This window comes from Varroa destructor, unplaced genomic scaffold (genome assembly GCF_002443255.2).
Source record: "Varroa destructor unplaced genomic scaffold, Vdes_3.0 BEIS01000001.1, whole genome shotgun sequence".
NCBI classification, from domain to species: Eukaryota; Metazoa; Arthropoda; class Arachnida; order Mesostigmata; family Varroidae; genus Varroa; species Varroa destructor.
The window spans coordinates 44,513,490-44,530,724 of record NW_019211454.1 but is presented as its reverse complement, the minus strand read 5'-3'; the positions used below and the strand labels follow the sequence as shown (position 1 = coordinate 44,530,724).

At 41.0% G+C, this 17,235-nt stretch overlaps 1 protein-coding gene across 4 annotated transcripts in view; it reads right to left on the bottom strand.

Annotated features, from left to right (window-relative positions):
* Nucleotides 1–1,959: 1,959 nt before the first annotated feature.
* The window catches only part of LOC111250483 (uncharacterized), a 43,675-nt gene continuing 28,399 nt past the window's right edge, over nucleotides 1,960–17,235 (bottom strand). For 3 of the 4 annotated variants that reach the window (XM_022805817.2, XM_022805828.2, XM_086977004.1), the window contains exons 3-6: nucleotides 5,328–6,114; nucleotides 4,502–4,911; nucleotides 3,593–3,846; nucleotides 1,960–3,148 (exon numbers count right to left, since the gene is read on the bottom strand). In XM_022805817.2, the coding sequence (XP_022661552.1) occupies nucleotides 2,692–3,148; nucleotides 3,593–3,846; nucleotides 4,502–4,911; nucleotides 5,328–6,114 (1,908 nt within the window). In that variant the 3' untranslated portion in view covers nucleotides 1,960–2,691. Of the gene's footprint in view, nucleotides 3,149–3,592; nucleotides 3,847–4,501; nucleotides 4,912–5,327; nucleotides 6,115–6,490; nucleotides 7,588–17,235 lie in introns of those variants that run through there. The other variant, XM_086977005.1, reaches the window with a different exon arrangement.

Genomic DNA, 17,235 nt, shown 5'->3' with positions numbered 1-17,235 from the left:
TGCTAATGATGTAAATATGTATGGGTATTAATGATGGAAGACAACCTACAAAAAAATGTGAATGTTTATGTTTCTTCTATTTAAAAAAAAAATCTCAAAGTAGATTCGAATCATTTAATCCGTTAAATAAAGATTATATTAAGAATAAAGCGCTAATCCTAACCGATAGAATATGTGACTTAGAAATGACAACAATAACTAAGTTGAAATACAACATTGTAGCACGCGCGTCCGGTAAACACAAATGTAAATAAACACAAATTTTCGTGAAATACAAAACTAATCAAAGATGGAAAGTTTTCCCAGTGTGCACGAAAAGGATTTGTACATTAGCTAAAGTATATTACATTGTATTTTTTGTTAGAATTTTTTTTTCATTATTGATGTTTGGCAGTAACTAGTAGGCGTATTACACGCAATAAATGAGGAATATGTAATCGCCGTTGAGCCAATTTTTTGTTCTCTTCTTTTTATATTTGGTTATACAGATTTCAAAGTGTGTTATATTTGTTTCTATGGCTTGCTGGCTGGTACTGTTGTTGAATAAGATTTTATATATAAAGAAATCTTCCAAATCTACAGCAAGGAACGAAATGTAATTTTATGTAGATGACTTTACTAGCTCACACTGGACTGGCTAATCATAATGCGTAAGACAAAGCAGGCAACATTACTTGTAAGTTGACCTCAAATAAATGCTTAAGGAAATCAAGGATTAATCCTGCATTAGCATCGCTTCCGTAAGAAAGATACAACCTTTTTTTATGGAATTCGGTATTATCCGAGTTTAGTTTTTTTCTAGAATCTTTTCAACCTTCTTTGATCCGAGAAGACTCGGATCTTCAACGATATGTCGAATAAAAAGGCGAAAATAATATATTCAGTTTGATGCAAGTACTGCAAATGAGCCTTGATAGTTGAGATGGTGCTACCGGGATATGCGCTAACGGTTCTAGTACAATAAGCTGAAACGAATTAAGCTAAATGTTAGGATAGGTGTAGCATAACCAAAGAAAATCATCGTCCATTAACTGCATGTCACTGCATCGATTAACAGATTTACGAAATGGTCGGCAATCTGAATATCGTGGTATGACAGTATTCAAAAACACAGAAACATGGGGTTCGCGCATCTGTAGACATATATACAACAAAAACATGTCTAGTAGGTAATGTATTTGCTCGGTAGACTCAGATATACGTTGTGGTCTAGCTTTGAATACGGTCATGGAGGCCGAAAAGCGACCATTTGAGAAAGAACATTTAAGGTTTTTTATCGGACAAAAAATACGAATAATAGAAATTTATCCGAGATCATTGTACAAATAAGTGATTCAGGATAAGATATATTGAAGTGACCCAACTTCTGGATCTTTTCCATTGTTTTAAGCCTCATATATTATGTAATGAAGTGTTAATTCTATTTAAACGTTAATTAAAACAAATCTTAGTGGGAATTTGTTGATCTCAATTTATTTCTTTAGAGCGCAGTTGCAAATATATATATACATATATATATCTATATATATATATATATATATATACTAAGACAAAATAACCTTGCACTTATAATTTAAGGTGCTCAAATGACCTTGGTGAGATGCCACATAAAAAGTAAGCGCTCTATGCAGATACACTGTGGGTTTTCGCGCTACACAAAATGATGTATATACAAGTGGCGGGTGCGGGCGCGCCCCCGTCTTTTTATGAGGTTCTACGGCTCCCGACGGCAATAGCTAAGTGGCAGTTCGCGTCTGTTTCAAAACCAAATTAACGTCTTGTTTTACTTGAAGTATCGTGCTTATGGGCGGCGTGTTAGGACGATCTTCTGTGTCTTTTTAAGCCGCAAATTATTGTTTCTGTTGAGGTTTGGCACGCGTACGTTGTGGACCAGCGTGGAACAGACAAAACTCATAGTACTACCATCATTATTATACTTAGAAAAGATGAAGCTTATAATTAGCGGATAGAACGAGCAACGCGACGAGCTTTGTTGGATATTTATGAAACGCATATGGAACGTGCTGAGTCACAAAAGATTGAAATTCCAAAGGTAATTGTCACTTTCCTGAAGAAAAAATCGATATTGTGTCAACGGTTTGTATACAGGTGCAGAATTGAAACGAGGTGTCGAGGTTCGACTAGAGGATGGAAAAATTTATATACGGGTAAGCGAGTGAATCTGTTCGAATTAGAGGCTGTGATACGAGAATGTAGAATAGTTAAGTTTATTAGTCTACAGCAGAGAGGTCCATACGCACTGCCAGGGATAAATACAATGTTCTCACCCCCCGGCTTGGCAATAAATATCGTTAGTTTCAATAACGGCACTTAGTATTTAGTTTATACCTAGGAGTTGTATCGATGACTATGGCCGCGGCTCCTAAAACATTAAGCCAGCTCTATAATGATGTACACTCAGATTCCTCATCAGCATTAAAGTCATCATCTTCATCATGGTTCTTTAATTGGAACACATGTTGAGATGATACCTATATGACGACGCCATGATGTGATGAGGTACAACATTAATAGTAACAGCCGACTACGAAGTGTAGATGCCGTTCGTGCAGAGTAACAAACATTAGCTGGTCAAGACAACCGATATTTATCAGCGTAGTTGTGGTTGTAGATCTCATCGAGGCGGGACGCGGTAATATGAAAATTGCAATTCAAATTAATGGCCACGTCCTACTGCGTCTGCTCCTTTGTCTTCTTGGTAAAAACGGGCAGATCATGCGGGTAGCTTTTAAATGCCGGCCCCAATTGGTTTTGCTTATGACGAATGTAAAGAAACGCACACATAATGCATGTGACGACGAGGACGATAAGAAGAAGCAGCAAAACCGATGCGAAGCCCATTATTGACATACAGACCATCGAGCTCAATTCCTCTTGGTTGAATTCTAGAGGATGTTCCTGAGTCGAATTGCCCAGGTTGAAATCCACGTCACCGGCGCTCAAGACACGAATCACCTTTGATACGCCGATATCCTTCTCACCATCGTCCCGTTTTCCAGGTAGAACAACTTCCCGACGGAAACGTCCCAGGTCACGCTCCTGGCGTGACAGCGTCGCCGAGTACGTAATTTGACGATCACTGGCTGCGTGTTGATCATCCTGGGCACATTGTTCCGGGCACTGGTATCTGCATGAAGTAAAATAGTTAATTTATATGCATGACGATACCAATTAAGAGGACTGATTTTGGAGATGCTGTTTTGTTAAAAGTAATTATGGCTGGATAAAAACAATCAGTAGCATTAGCTCTGGTCTCCCTGAATGTATATACAATCAGTCAAAATCTCCCGTAGGAAAACCTTGTTTTTGTTCACTAAAACTCTATTTCGTTGTGGTACTTTGCTTTGCGGGAATTCTCCTAAACCATAATATCTAGGTATCAAGTAGTTAGAATCAGTGCTCTTAACAAATCACTAACGTAAATACTTTTACCTCTAAAAAGCACAATATACCACTATCACGCGAAAAGCAACAATCATTTACGTAGTTTTATGGATTAAGATTCATGGTTCAGGCAAGAATTAGTTACTCATACGTGATATGTTGACTAACAAAACGTTAATACACAAACCTGCAGATCTGGATGGTGCACTGGAAGTGAACTTCCATTGTGTCCGGGAATTTGAAGGCCTGGAAATGTGCGTACGAAAGCACAGTAGCAGACGAACCAAAGTTCTTGATCTTTGTGAAGCGGGACATCAGCTTGGGCCGAGCGACGCATCCCTTCGAGTCAACTAGTTCGATCGGGGCCCGTTGTCCGTCATGAGCTATGCAGTTCCTTACCAGCATATCGAATTTGTTTTCGTCATCTTTGATAGCAAGTACCTGAAAATGTTATGAGTTTTATGTCCGACATCACCGTTAGCTACTACTCCAGGCCAATTACATGTAGCTAAGTCATGTGTGACAAAAGCACTGAAATTATCGTTGCGTAAACAACAAAATCGTCACTAGCATTCTCTAAAGGAAGATATATTGACTAGATAAGAGCAATATACAAGCGTAATATGAAAAAAGTAGGAGGTGGCTGCTGAAGGTCCGGATCCACACCAAAAGGCATGGAAAGAATAGATCAGAAACTTTTAAAAAAGTTACGAATGGATAGTATACAGCATAGGGAAGGTCAAAAAGAATCCAGTCCAACGTTCCGTTTTACGTAGCGCAGCCTCATAACAGCCATCATCATCACGAATCAGATAGCTAGATATCATGCATCTTACTTTGAGAAGCTTTCCTATCGAACCGTTGCCGCCGGCACATCGATCTGCTTCTAGCAGAAGAATCAAGATTTGATGGCAGCTCTAGTTTGTGGAACCACTGAGTCAAGAGGTTTGCGCAAATCCAGATGACCTGAGTCGACTGGGTCTCGAGCCCGTAACAGCCAGGAGTCAGGAACAATCAAGAGTGTTCTCAAAGCGAAATTCGCCATAGAAATACGGAGGCAAGGGCCTCTGTAATGCGATTTATCCGTTAAACTTACCATTGTCATCGTCTGGCCGATCTTGACAATACCGGCTACTTCTGACGCCCACGGTCCCTTGCCAGCCTGGATCTGCATCCAACATCCGACGTTATCTCCGGCAAAGTCTGCACGAACTACGTCCAGCATATCGACGGGGAACGGACGGAAAGTAACAGCCTTCTCGTAGTTGTTGTGCCAGGTACAACGTAGCTTGCGGGCCTGGTCCCATACCTCCTGTACTTGTGGGTCGTATTGGATAATGATAGTGTTCTCGAAGAACGAACCCGTGGCAGTGTTGCCCTCCTGACCGTACAAACCGTTTTGCGCATTTCCTACGGTACCACATGAATTGATCGAAATATCAAAGAATACCGACTTCTTGCCGCTGCCGGCCGGCAGGTGTACGCATGAACCATATGAGTAATGACCTGTTTTGAAGAATAGGATATAAGTAAAACAAACAGTGATTGAAAAAGTTAACAAAATAGCAGATTGTTTTCGATTACACATAGTGTGGAAAAAGTAGTAGAGTCAAGGCAATGGCAAACATATCAGTATTACCATTTATGCTTTTGTTTTCAGATTTCTCATCGGCTTTTCTTTTTTATTGTTCAGTAGGTCGCCTGATCTTTCCGGGACCGTAGCCGACCCTTTTCTGGCTTGCATGACGATTTTGTCTCCGTTGTAGAAGGGCAGGGTTTAACGATCCTTGGGACACGCACCACACGCACTAGCACACACGACACATACGTTCCAAACAAGACACATGTATAGTGTACGGATATTAAACATAAAACATGCGGATAGCAGTGCTAATGCGGGTCATCATGCACCCTTGAGTTACCCTTCGAGAAGATGAGTCCGTTGAATGGCCGGTCAAACTCGACGACTACTTTCATAAGGTTTTTCTCACACTTCACATCAAGGTGGACAATTTTTGGCATATCGGGCTGTGAAAGGGGCCACGCCTCTTCCGGGTCGATATGGGCTGGCTGGTGATTTACGGGTATGGGAGCTACGGCGTTGTCGTGAACTTCTTCATGATGCTCCTCATGGTGTACGTGAGGTGAACCTTCATGTTGGACATTGTGCAGGGGCGTCTCCTGGTGGGCGGTAGGCTCAAGCTGATGAGGACCGTCGTCAGGTTGAAACGCCACTGCATGTTGTGGAGCCGGTTGGTTAGGCACATCAACCTGTGGCTGGGGGGGGTGGAAAACGGGACCAGGAAGGCCTTGATGAGGCAGCTGAGGATGCCCATGTTCTACTGGCCATGGCTGAGGGCCATGGTGCTGCATCTGAACGAACTGTTGTGACTGGCCGATATCGCGCGGCTGAGCAGCATGTTGGTGGATAACATTAGATGGGGCGTAATTTAAACCATGCGCATTGAACGGGAAGCCTAATGGGAAGTGATGCTGGAGCTGTGACGGTGCCTGAACACGATTCTCAATAATGTGGCCAGCCTCCTTTTGTTCATGCTCTGACGAGATGTGTTTGTCGGCGTGTAAAGCAGAATCAACGGCATCAGCAAAGGCATCTTCATGGGAAGAGGCCGCTGCTTCAAGATCAGCTTCAGCTGAGTCCGATGCTGGTTCTGATTGTTTCGTATCCTGAGGATCTTCCGCCAGTGCCTGTGAGAGATGGTAACATAAATAACTTTAATACAAAATCAAAACAAAGTCCATAATACACATATATTACTTTCAAATAGCTTAGACTAGCATAATTGTATATACTGCGTGTCACTTTTTGAAATCTTTTATATACATATAAAATATATATAAATAAAAAAACAACATATATATGAAACATATTTTAGGTTTTTTTTTTTAGCTTTTATCGTTTCGAGTCGATGCGAAAGCACACTCGCGATACAATGCAACAACCAAGATATTCTACTATGTAATTGCAAATGAACATAGGTAAACAACAATATTGCTTCTGCCTCCGGCTCGGGCTCGGATTATCTAATGCTATCCAAATCAAGCACGATAGAAGACCATTTACCTTACAGGCCGCGTGTACCTGTCTGGCTAGTAGCGGAGCGGGCGTGGGCATGATTTAATGGATAAGGCGGCGAGTGACTGAGCAACGTCAAATGAGCAAAAAAAAATGACGTGCCTTACGGTACGCAATTTATGATACATGCAGAGCACGCGAAGCGCGTGCGTCTTCTTCTATCGCCGTTAGCCAAACAGGAATCACCGCGCACAATGCGGGTGGCCAATGAGCGATGAATAACAGACAACAGATTAGCATCAAGCAGCGTCATTATCACCACCGGAATCTATAGCAGTACCATCTATGCGCACTGCGATACAACAAGCGAGTCCTGGCGGGATGGATGCTCTATCACCGTCGCAGCTACACCTAGAGCCCCTTGTGCCGCCGCTTCTGTGATTCATATATACCATACAGACTAACTATAACTCAGGTCAAAGTGTGCCGTCCCAGATTTTGTGCTCCATCGTATCGTCATCACGTCTTCAGTTGAAAACGACAATCTTCTGTCCGTCTTGAATGAGCAGTGATTCGCTCCTTGCCATTGATGAGTAAGCAGCGAACAGAGGAACGGCGATAATATCGAAAGTGACAAATAAAACTTGCTCGCGGGTAGACGAGAGTGATCGAAGGCCGACCAATAATTCGACCGGCAGGCCAGATAAAGACAAATGGCCAGTCAGTCAACTACCCTGGCCGTTCCTAACTCCCGTTGTTTCGTCTTACGCTATAGTGCCATGCACCGGCACATATAATTCGTGTCCAATAGGTACGTGTGTGTGCGTAGGTTTACATTATCATAATTGTCATAAGTTTGTCGAGAGACTGGGAACAGTTCGCAGCAGAACAGTCCCGTTTATCGTTAATCCTCTGTTGCTGATATGTAGTCGTCGTTGTTGTTTGCTATGGGTTTGACTTGTGGCCTTGTATAGCAACAACAACATAGCAGTAGTGTGATAGTAGTGAACAGTGAAATCAGTAAACGACGAATCGGAGCAGGAACTCTATGGTTCTCAAACGAGAGTTATTATTGGCAAATCGTAATAGAACTCAACAGGCAATAGGACCTGGGCCTATAAATGCGCTTATCGACGACGACGACAACAATAGCAGACCACATCACGATTAAATCTGAATAAAGTAACAGCAGCTGTGTTCAGCGACAGTAACGTAGTTTAATGTAGTTCAATGCGTATTACTCTTCTGTGTCTCTCGTACCTAGAGGGCAAAATCAACCTGTCCGTTTCCAAGTAAACAAAAAAACCTACGTAAATATATAGTTTAACTACTCTTACTGTTAACGCTGATAGTCACCTTCAGTAGTCAACATCAAGTAGCGTTTTTCTGATGACGGGCGTTTTTGCCTGCGCGTTTAGTTATGTGTACTTGATGCCTCTATTTATGCACAGACAAACGGTCACAGATAGACGGTCTAGCTTTTCTCTTGCAACCGAATTTACTGCGTTCGATTAATGACCCTAACACTAAAGCCAATAAAGTGTTGAATAGTATAGATTATACGAATTTATTGCTGGCCTTCAACGTCAAAAATACGTTTACTGACCGGTTGTTCCGTTCTGTTGTCTAGTAATGGAAAGTTCAGCGATATGTAAAACGATGCACTTTTCGGGAGCATTTCTCTTGTGAGTTAAGTTAAGGAGCACTACAAGATTGTCAGTTAGGCTGCAGCAGAATTTGTGGAAAGGTACGCGAATAGGTAATGCTAATTCTGTACACACTTTGCATGCGCAACGTGCGACCAATTAAGCGACTGCCGACGGCGGCTTCTAGCTATTGCTGGAAGGCTGACTGATGATTTAGTTTTTGCCGTGCGTACGTATTTTTCGTCTTGTGTGTTCTCTTTCACTCTCTGGGTCCAGCCGGCCATTTTACTCCCCCCTGCATCCCACTACCTCACGGCCGGCTGGCCATTTGAAGATAGCAATGCGGGTATCTCTAGATCAGAAACACTGCAAACTTGTTCACTTCATCGCTCTACCCAGCTTTTCATTTTTTGACTGTAATTGATGAACTGGCTAACTTACGACGTTCCCGTCGTTCGTCGGTGAGGACTGAGGCCCAGTTAGGTCGAGCGCATTTCGACGCGTTTGGATTTTTGCCTTTGACAATGGGTTTACTGATCGTGGTTGTGGTGGTCACCATTACAGTCATCTTAGTCATCGTAAGAGCTAGGGAAGAAAGCGGACAGGCGCGTATATTGGATGGATAGATGAGCCATAATGATATGACACGTCCAATATTTTCATGATACGGTTCAATCCAGTATCCGGTGAGTAGTCGACGGCAGCATCTCGTTATCCGTCAATTGGATTACTGCTGAACTGAGTTGCCTTTCAGCTGTTGCCGGTTGGCTAATTACAGCCGTTCTGACCTGTTTTGGACGCGTTACCATCGTGTTCAAAGTGATTTTCGCTTGTACGTAGTTTCGCCACTGTCCATCGCTTGCAGCAGTACATCGTCAGGAGCAACGGAGGCACTAGCAGCGGTAGTGGCATCCTGGCGTTTTCTACCGTCATTAGTAGCAACAACCGCCATACTTATATAAATGGAATACCGACAGTAATAGTAACGGTCGCCGCATCGTTGTAATGCTTTATAGTTCGTACTCGTCCATCTTTCCCACCTTGCGCTGGATACCTTCTTCCCTCGCCGTCGTCATCATCGTTTTGGTCTGTCTCTAGTGCCTGGGCCGGTTTCGTTCTCGAAACTTGCCGCGCTGCTCGACTTTGGCAGGCCAGCGTTCGACCCCGATTCGTTGGGCTATCGGAGACAAAGCTATCCGGAGCATTCAGCCGGCAAGAGGCAATGTAGCAGAACTCCTATTTACCGTCTTGTTCGTTGCCATCTTTATACGTAAGATTAGTTCTGTTCCTCGCCTTTGATCGGATGCGGGTGAGTGTCGATTTAACCAAAACAAAAGAAGAATTAGGGAGGGAACAGCGCCACAGCAAACGCCAGCACACGCACGCATAACCCACAGGCCAACCAGCCTCTATCATCAACGTCAAATTCATCAACGTCTGTCCCGTTATCACCACGATTGCCTCTGTTGAATTCTGTTCCTTTGTACACTGTTTTCGCAATCCATCTTCTTTCAGATACTTCGCTGATTCAAATGGGACAGACCGCAATTTGTGTATGATAAGGTGTACAATAGACACACAGAGCTATTTTTACTAGGCAGATTCGAGTTTGTTGGATGAGCGTTACTGTCACCAAATCAGCGCCATCGTCGTCGATGACTGCTGTTACTGTCGACTAGTAAAACTATAACTCATCTTTGTTTGTTTCATCCTCTACTGCTACTTTTTTGGGTGCACTTTTTTATTTCCATCGAAGGTACGACATGAGTAGCCAGGCTGGCGACAGTACAGCGGACCTGCTCGTGGGTCCGCGATAGTCCCGCTTTTCAACAGGTAGCGACCACTGCAGCAGTAGTAACATGATGCATCCCCTGGAAGCCTGTTTAGTTAGCTCCCGTTCCCAATTCAGAGCGAGAAAGAGTTGTAGGGGTTTCCGTTCTAACCTGGATGCTGGTTGCCCTCGGACTCTGCTCTCGGTCGATCAGACATATGAGCTACCAAACAAGCCTACCGCGCAGATAATGGTTTCACAGTTACTGCTATATTTTTGGATAGACACCAAACCTTTTGTTTTCCAGCCCGGATCAGTTCGGTTCCATTTGATGATCTTCGCATTTCGTTACAGGACGGATCATCTCTTATCTTCACCATTACCACTACGATCAACGTACTGCAATGACGTCGACGATTCTATGAAACGTCAAACCCCATTGAGGCACGTCAACATCAACAGCAGTAATGACAATACCACTAGAGGTACAAACAATAAAGGGAATAAGGCCACTTCAGTAAGTGCGTTGTCCGGCTAGTGAGGTGGTATTACCTCCTACGATTTTGTTAACAAACACAAATGATCTAGAAGCTAATTCGAGCTCCGCAATCACTATTTAATGAATGAAAACCTGTTATGTTCTGTCAAATCGAACATTTTTAGAATATTTTATTTTATGTGTATCAACTGTATATCCTGTATATTGTAAAGGAGTAGTCTTGCCTTGTAGCTGTAGCCTGATCTCACAGGCAATCCGTCTTTGACCGCAACAGGTCCAGTGCTAGCAATCGACTAATGTTCAATCACTTTATATACGTTGCCATGTTAGACAGTAATTGATCGCGATCACACCGACGACGACCAATTTCTTCTTCGACTCCTGGAAAAGTATAATAGTACTACAAAGGGCTTTTCTAAGAAAAACAAAATAAGCAATTACTATTCTTATTGTCGCCCTTAATTTCACACCGTTCGGTGCGTTACGTGCTTGACGACCGTCAGTATTAGAAAATCGACAGAAGATTTTCAGGTTAGGGACGGGATTCAAGCGAAGGGACCCAGTACTAAACAGAACGGAACTATTTTTTTTTGGCCGGTAGTGGTGACGAAAGGGATCGTGCAACCCACCGATGACGACCCGCAAATTGCCGATACCAAATTGATATTCAATGGTAAATAACACAATCCTGTGAGGACTGCGTTTACAACTATCAGCGTATCTGGTTGGTACCGCCGGGTGTTTTGATAGCCCATTTGTTATTGGCCGTCCTAGAAATACGTATACCCTATAATATCAAATGTGGCTCGCTCAATCAGGTACTTATCACTATTTCTATAGATAGAAGAATGTTCATAGAAAACGTTCCTATATTTCAAGCGTCATATGTAAATTCATTACTTGATTTCTAGTGAAACCTGTTAACGCCTGATAAGCGTGTAGTCTTTTTTTTTGACTTTTTTTTTTATTGAATATAGAGGAGGCGCTGTAAAATGATTATTATAATAACGGGAGTTAATCGTCTTTACACGATTATTATTTATCAACTAGTAATTTAGCAAACCCGAATTTGCAATTTTTTAATTTTCACGCAAATGATCAAGATTTTCTCTGTTTTTTACGTACCGTCTGCTGTCTGATGACTACATACGATCATTGTTATTACGTGTGGATTAACAGGTAGTCTATCAAAAACCAAACGCAAGATAACGGAACAGATGACGATTTTTGCACTGGCCCAGCAACCCAATGGCTGATGACAGCAGTTGAGATGAAACCGGTATATTGCATGTGTATGTACCAGAAATAGAACCATCAAAAGGGTAATGTGTTTATTGCTACTGAACGATAATAAATCTAGTTGTCACGGTTTACCCCAGACCGGCAGCTCACTGCCCGTCAATATGGTTGCCTGTCGACATACACATATAGACATAAATGTCTATTTCAATAAAACATAACGATTGTCCATTCCTGAGCCTGCCTTTTAAATGTCAGAACTTCATCTTCTTAAGCACATCAGATGTTGGTCGGGGAAAACCAGCGCTCTGACTATTGCTTTCGCCGTTATTCTCCGGCAAGCAAAGGACGGTCGTTCCATTAACACACAACCAATTATCATGTATCGACCATATACGTGTGTGTCCGTATTGAAGGGTATGGCATACTCCTATGTGGTTTGTATAGGGACGGTCTGCCGTCTTTGTCGCTTCTAAGTCTGTCCCAAGGGTTGTTTTTGTTTTGTTGTCGCCGACCGGTCTATCCATTATGCTAAAACCTCTATAGAAATGTCCAGCCATTCCATTCGTTATTGCCGTTCACGAGGGATAGTGCCTATAGCCGTTACACCAATGAAAACTATGGCGACATTAGTGCTATAGTTACCGACTAGACAAGCTGAGTGGGAGTTTGTCAGCTCCATCCTCGTCGAAAAGAGCAACGCTCTTGGGAGAAAGCAAAGACATGTAGCAGCAATGTCTTCGTTCGATGCAATGAAGGAAAGCATACGCATTATGGACAGCAACAGCAGCAGCAGCAGCAGCTATCCCTCAAGGCTTTCGTCGCTTTCCGTCGCACCAAAGTCAATGCATGTATAGTTTACTTTCTACGATTTGTTCAAATCGAAATTGGTTGTAGCGATCTCTCCTTTTGTCTAGTACGCGGTCATTACCGCCGTTTTTTCATGGACAACAAGCCAAACGCAACCCCCGCGGTATCGTGACCGAAGCGATAGAGGGAATGACCCAGACTACCTCGTTTACCCTAGTCATTATATATACTACGACCGCTGCTATTGATGTCATCGTTTGCCACCAGAATGAAGCATGTAAGTAAACGGAATAATTTGGTTGGCCAAGGGTTGCTTTTGTCCTGTTTTCTTGCGCTGTGTTTAGATGCGCTGGCGATTGTAGCTTGACGATGGCGACAACGACGTCGGGGCTTTTCGGAAGATTTTGACCTTTCGTTCGGCAGAGTGCGCTGCCATAATTGTAATTCTATAGTCATCGGTTTACCGCAACCGCAGGCTACCGCTACCGCATTGCTTCAACGAACAACAAGCACGTCGCGTCAACAGATGTCGTTCTATGCTGGAAGTCCTTGCTGCAGAGTTCAAAAGCAAGTGGAGTTCCTCTCAGCATCATTGAATCAGACTCTAAGCCCGGTCTATCTTTGAGGTTTGGCTAGCGGCCAGCAATGTTGCTAATTCAGACGTCGTCAACTCTTCTTCGTCTTGATCTTCTTGCACAGCGCTTTTTAGCAGGCGTGCCCGTGTGCATTGCTTACTCTCTTCACGAGTGCTTCTGCTGCTACGGCTGCAGGTTTCAGCGCAACCGATACAAACACAACAGCAGCTAGAGTAACCGCAGTCGCCTTTGCCACGTAAATCCATGCAACCGACGTACCCTTTCATAGCATGCTATTTGTGTCATTCATGGGTCCTGGATTAATCAGGCTCGACTATTGCCGTTATATAATTGCTGTTTATTAGATCGCTAGGCCTGCTCTGCCGTTTCTTCTAGCTTGTTTGTTCACTCCTGGATTGGATTCACGCAACTCATCTCATACGGCAAACGCTCGACGTACGTTCCAGCATGGCACGGCATGCACCCACCATCAACAGGCCGTTAGCAACATAACGTTACTTCAGTGTATCCGTACTTCAAGACAGACCCTAAGTGTTTCGTATCGCTGGCGTAAACGCACCGTCGCAGAAGGATTTCTTTCGATGCATATTTGGAAATAGTATGTTATTTTAGGGCCGTTATTCAATTCGAATCGGAAAAAAACTGACCGCGAAAAAAAAATACGCTCTATAAAGATTAGCCTTTTCTGGCTTTGCCTAATGAGACAACAGGACAAAAAAAATCACTGAACAAATCTTATTACGTTTTTTTAATGATTTGCGAAAACTTGGTGCAGGTTTTTGTCGATACATATGTGGCATATTACATGTAATAACTGAAAATTATAGAAAATTTTCCTAAATGAAATATTTTACCAGCAAATTAACATTTCGTAGGGGGGTTATAATTAAATAGACGAGTTTTAAATTAACTAGAAAGCTTCCATCTCCATAATAAAAGAAAGGACATCAGTTAGAGATGAATGGAGTAATCGGTAATCGCTCCATGTTCCTCTTCACTGTAACGTCATCCAGGCGATCCATTTCGCCGTTCGTTCATTATCTTTGCTACGTTCTGTCAGATGTGACTACGTTTACTGGCTTGTTAATTCATTTAATGCAGTTTGTTATGACGATGCTTGAAGAATATGCGCATTTGTACATCGCGAATGAAGATGGGTTTCTGAATCAGGGTTACTTTTCATTTCTTGCTCCCTTTCAAAATAATATTCATATCATTCATAATATGTGTCAGCGTGGCCGCTCTGATCTAAATGATTTTCGGCCTAAGTCTGACTCCGTTTTCGATTCGGGTGCATGAAGTCCCATGAACAAAAACTTCCAAAGGTACGGTCTAGAAAGCAGAGTTCGCAGATCAGCACAAGAAAGGAGCATACAAATATCGATATTTCTCTTCAAAAGAGCGTTTTTAAATAATGTGGATACCTGAAAAAAGTTTCTCCCGAATAAATTTGATGGCAGTGAATTGCTTATCGAAAAGAATTTAACAAAACTTAAATTTAGAACCCCTTTTACAAGCGTCTGCTTCGAGGAATCAAACACGAATTTCAAATACAGGTAAGCTTTTCGAATTAAGCAAGCTTACTAATGCTTCAATAAATTATTACTTTTCTCGTTACCTTACTCCTATTCTGACAAATAAAACGAGATCGAAGCAGTTAATCAAGTTAAAAGAACAACATAGACAGATAGTAGATAGATAGGTAGATATGATAGAAAGATAGATAGGTAGATATGATAGATAGATAGATAGGTAGATATGATAGATAGATAAATATCGGTAGATAGAGAGATACCGATGGACAGGTAGGTAGATAGATATATAGGTATCGATAGGCAGACAAATATCGGTAGATAAATAGATACCGATAGATAGATATCGACAGCTATCGATAGATAGATATCGATAGACAGATAAATATCGGTAGGTAGATACCGATAGATAGATAGATAGATATCGACAGATATGGATAGATAGATAGATAGATAGATAGATAGATAGATAGATAGATAGATAGATAGATAGATAGATAGATAGATAGATAGATAGATAGGTGTAGATAGATAGATAGATAGATAGATAGTGATAGATAGATAGATAGATAGATAGATAGGTGTAGATAGATAGATAGATAGATAGATAGGTATAGATAGATAGATAGATAGATAGATAGATAGATAGATAGATAGATAGATTAGAAGATAGAAAGATAAATTGGAAGGTTAATAGAATAGATAGATAGATAGATAGATAGATAGATAGATAGATAGATAGATAGATAGATAGATAGATAGATAGATAGATAGATAGATAGATAGATAGATAGATAGATAGATAGATAGATAGATAGATAGATAGATAGATAGATAGATAGATAGATAGATAGATAGATAGATAGATAGATAGATAGATAGATAGATAGATAGATAGATAGATAGATAGATAGATAGATAGATAGATAGATAGATAGATAGATAGATAGATAGATAGATAGATAGATAGATAGATAGATAGATAGATAGATAGATAGATAGATAGATAGATAGATAGATAGATAGATAGATAGATAGATAGATAGATAGATAGATAGATAGATAGATAGATAGATAGATAGATAGATAGATAGATAGATAGATAGATAGATAGATAGATAGATAGATAGATAGATAGATAGATAGATAGATAGATAGATAGATAGATAGATAGATAGATAGATAGATAGATAGATAGATAGATAGATAGATAGATAGATAGATAGATAGATAGATAGATAGATAGATAGATAGATAGATAGATAGATAGATAGATAGATAGATAGATAGATAGATAGATAGATAGATAGATAGATAGATAGATAGATAGATAGATAGATAGATAGATAGATAGATAGATAGATAGATAGATAGATAGATAGATAGATAGATAGATAGATAGATAGATAGATAGATAGATAGATAGATAGATAGATAGATAGATAGATAGATAGATAGATAGATAGATAGATAGATAGATAGATAGATAGATAGATAGATAGATAGATAGATAGATAGATAGATAGATAGATAGATAGATAGATAGATAGATAGATAGATAGATAGATAGATAGATAGATAGATAGATAGATAGATAGATAGATAGATAGATAGATAGATAGATAGATAGATAGATAGATAGATAGATAGATAGATAGATAGATAGATAGATAGATAGATAGATAGATAGATAGATAGATAGATAGATAGTAGATAGATAGATAGATAGATAGATAGATAGATATCGATGGATACACAGATAGATAGATAGATAGATATCGATGGATACACAGATAGATAGATAGATAGATATCGATGGATAGATAGATAGATAGATAGATATCGATGGATACACAGATAGATAGATAAATATCGATCGATACACAGATAGATAGATAGATAGATAGATAGATAGATATCGATCGATACACAGATAGATAGATAGATAGATAGATAGATAGATATCGATCGATACCTCGGTTCGATAGCTTATGCATAACTATATTGTCATACCTCTCCTTTAATTGAATCAACGGTGCGCTTAATAGAAATAAGACCCAGCTGCGACACGTACGCTGATTTTTATTATCATTGTTGTTATAAGAAGAGTGAAAGCCAGCCGGTATTATCGCGACTGGTAGGAAGTGTCCCGCCAGTAATAACCGGCCATGAACTCAGCCCCCCTAAGCCATTGCTGACGACGACGACGCCAGCAAGAACAATCGCTCCGCAAAACGCCGATAGTGGAATAACGATTCTTTCTACAGCAGAACGCCAACCGAAACAAAGATAGATCTTGATCGTGTTTCTCAGCTGGCAACAGTCGCGATGGAACGCGACAAGCCACATCGCTGTCGTAATAACAATTATATCACTGCCACCCTACTTCCATTACTGTTATCCCAGCAGTGAAAGTTAACTTTTGGCTATTTTTTATTTAGCTTTAATCAGAGGTAGGAAATCGGCAGCATTCGAAGCAGAGGCAAAAACACCGTCATCAATTTAGAAATTAATGGCTGTTACCTGCTTTGAACGAGGAATACATTATCAGCGGAATACACTACGCGAGTGACATCTATGTGTATGCGCGTGAGTTGCTTTGGAACCCGTCTCTCATTGAGGGAACGATGGAAATTGAAAATGCCAACGATCGATTTACAAGCTCTCACAAGCCTTAAATGAATCCGTTTATATCGGTTG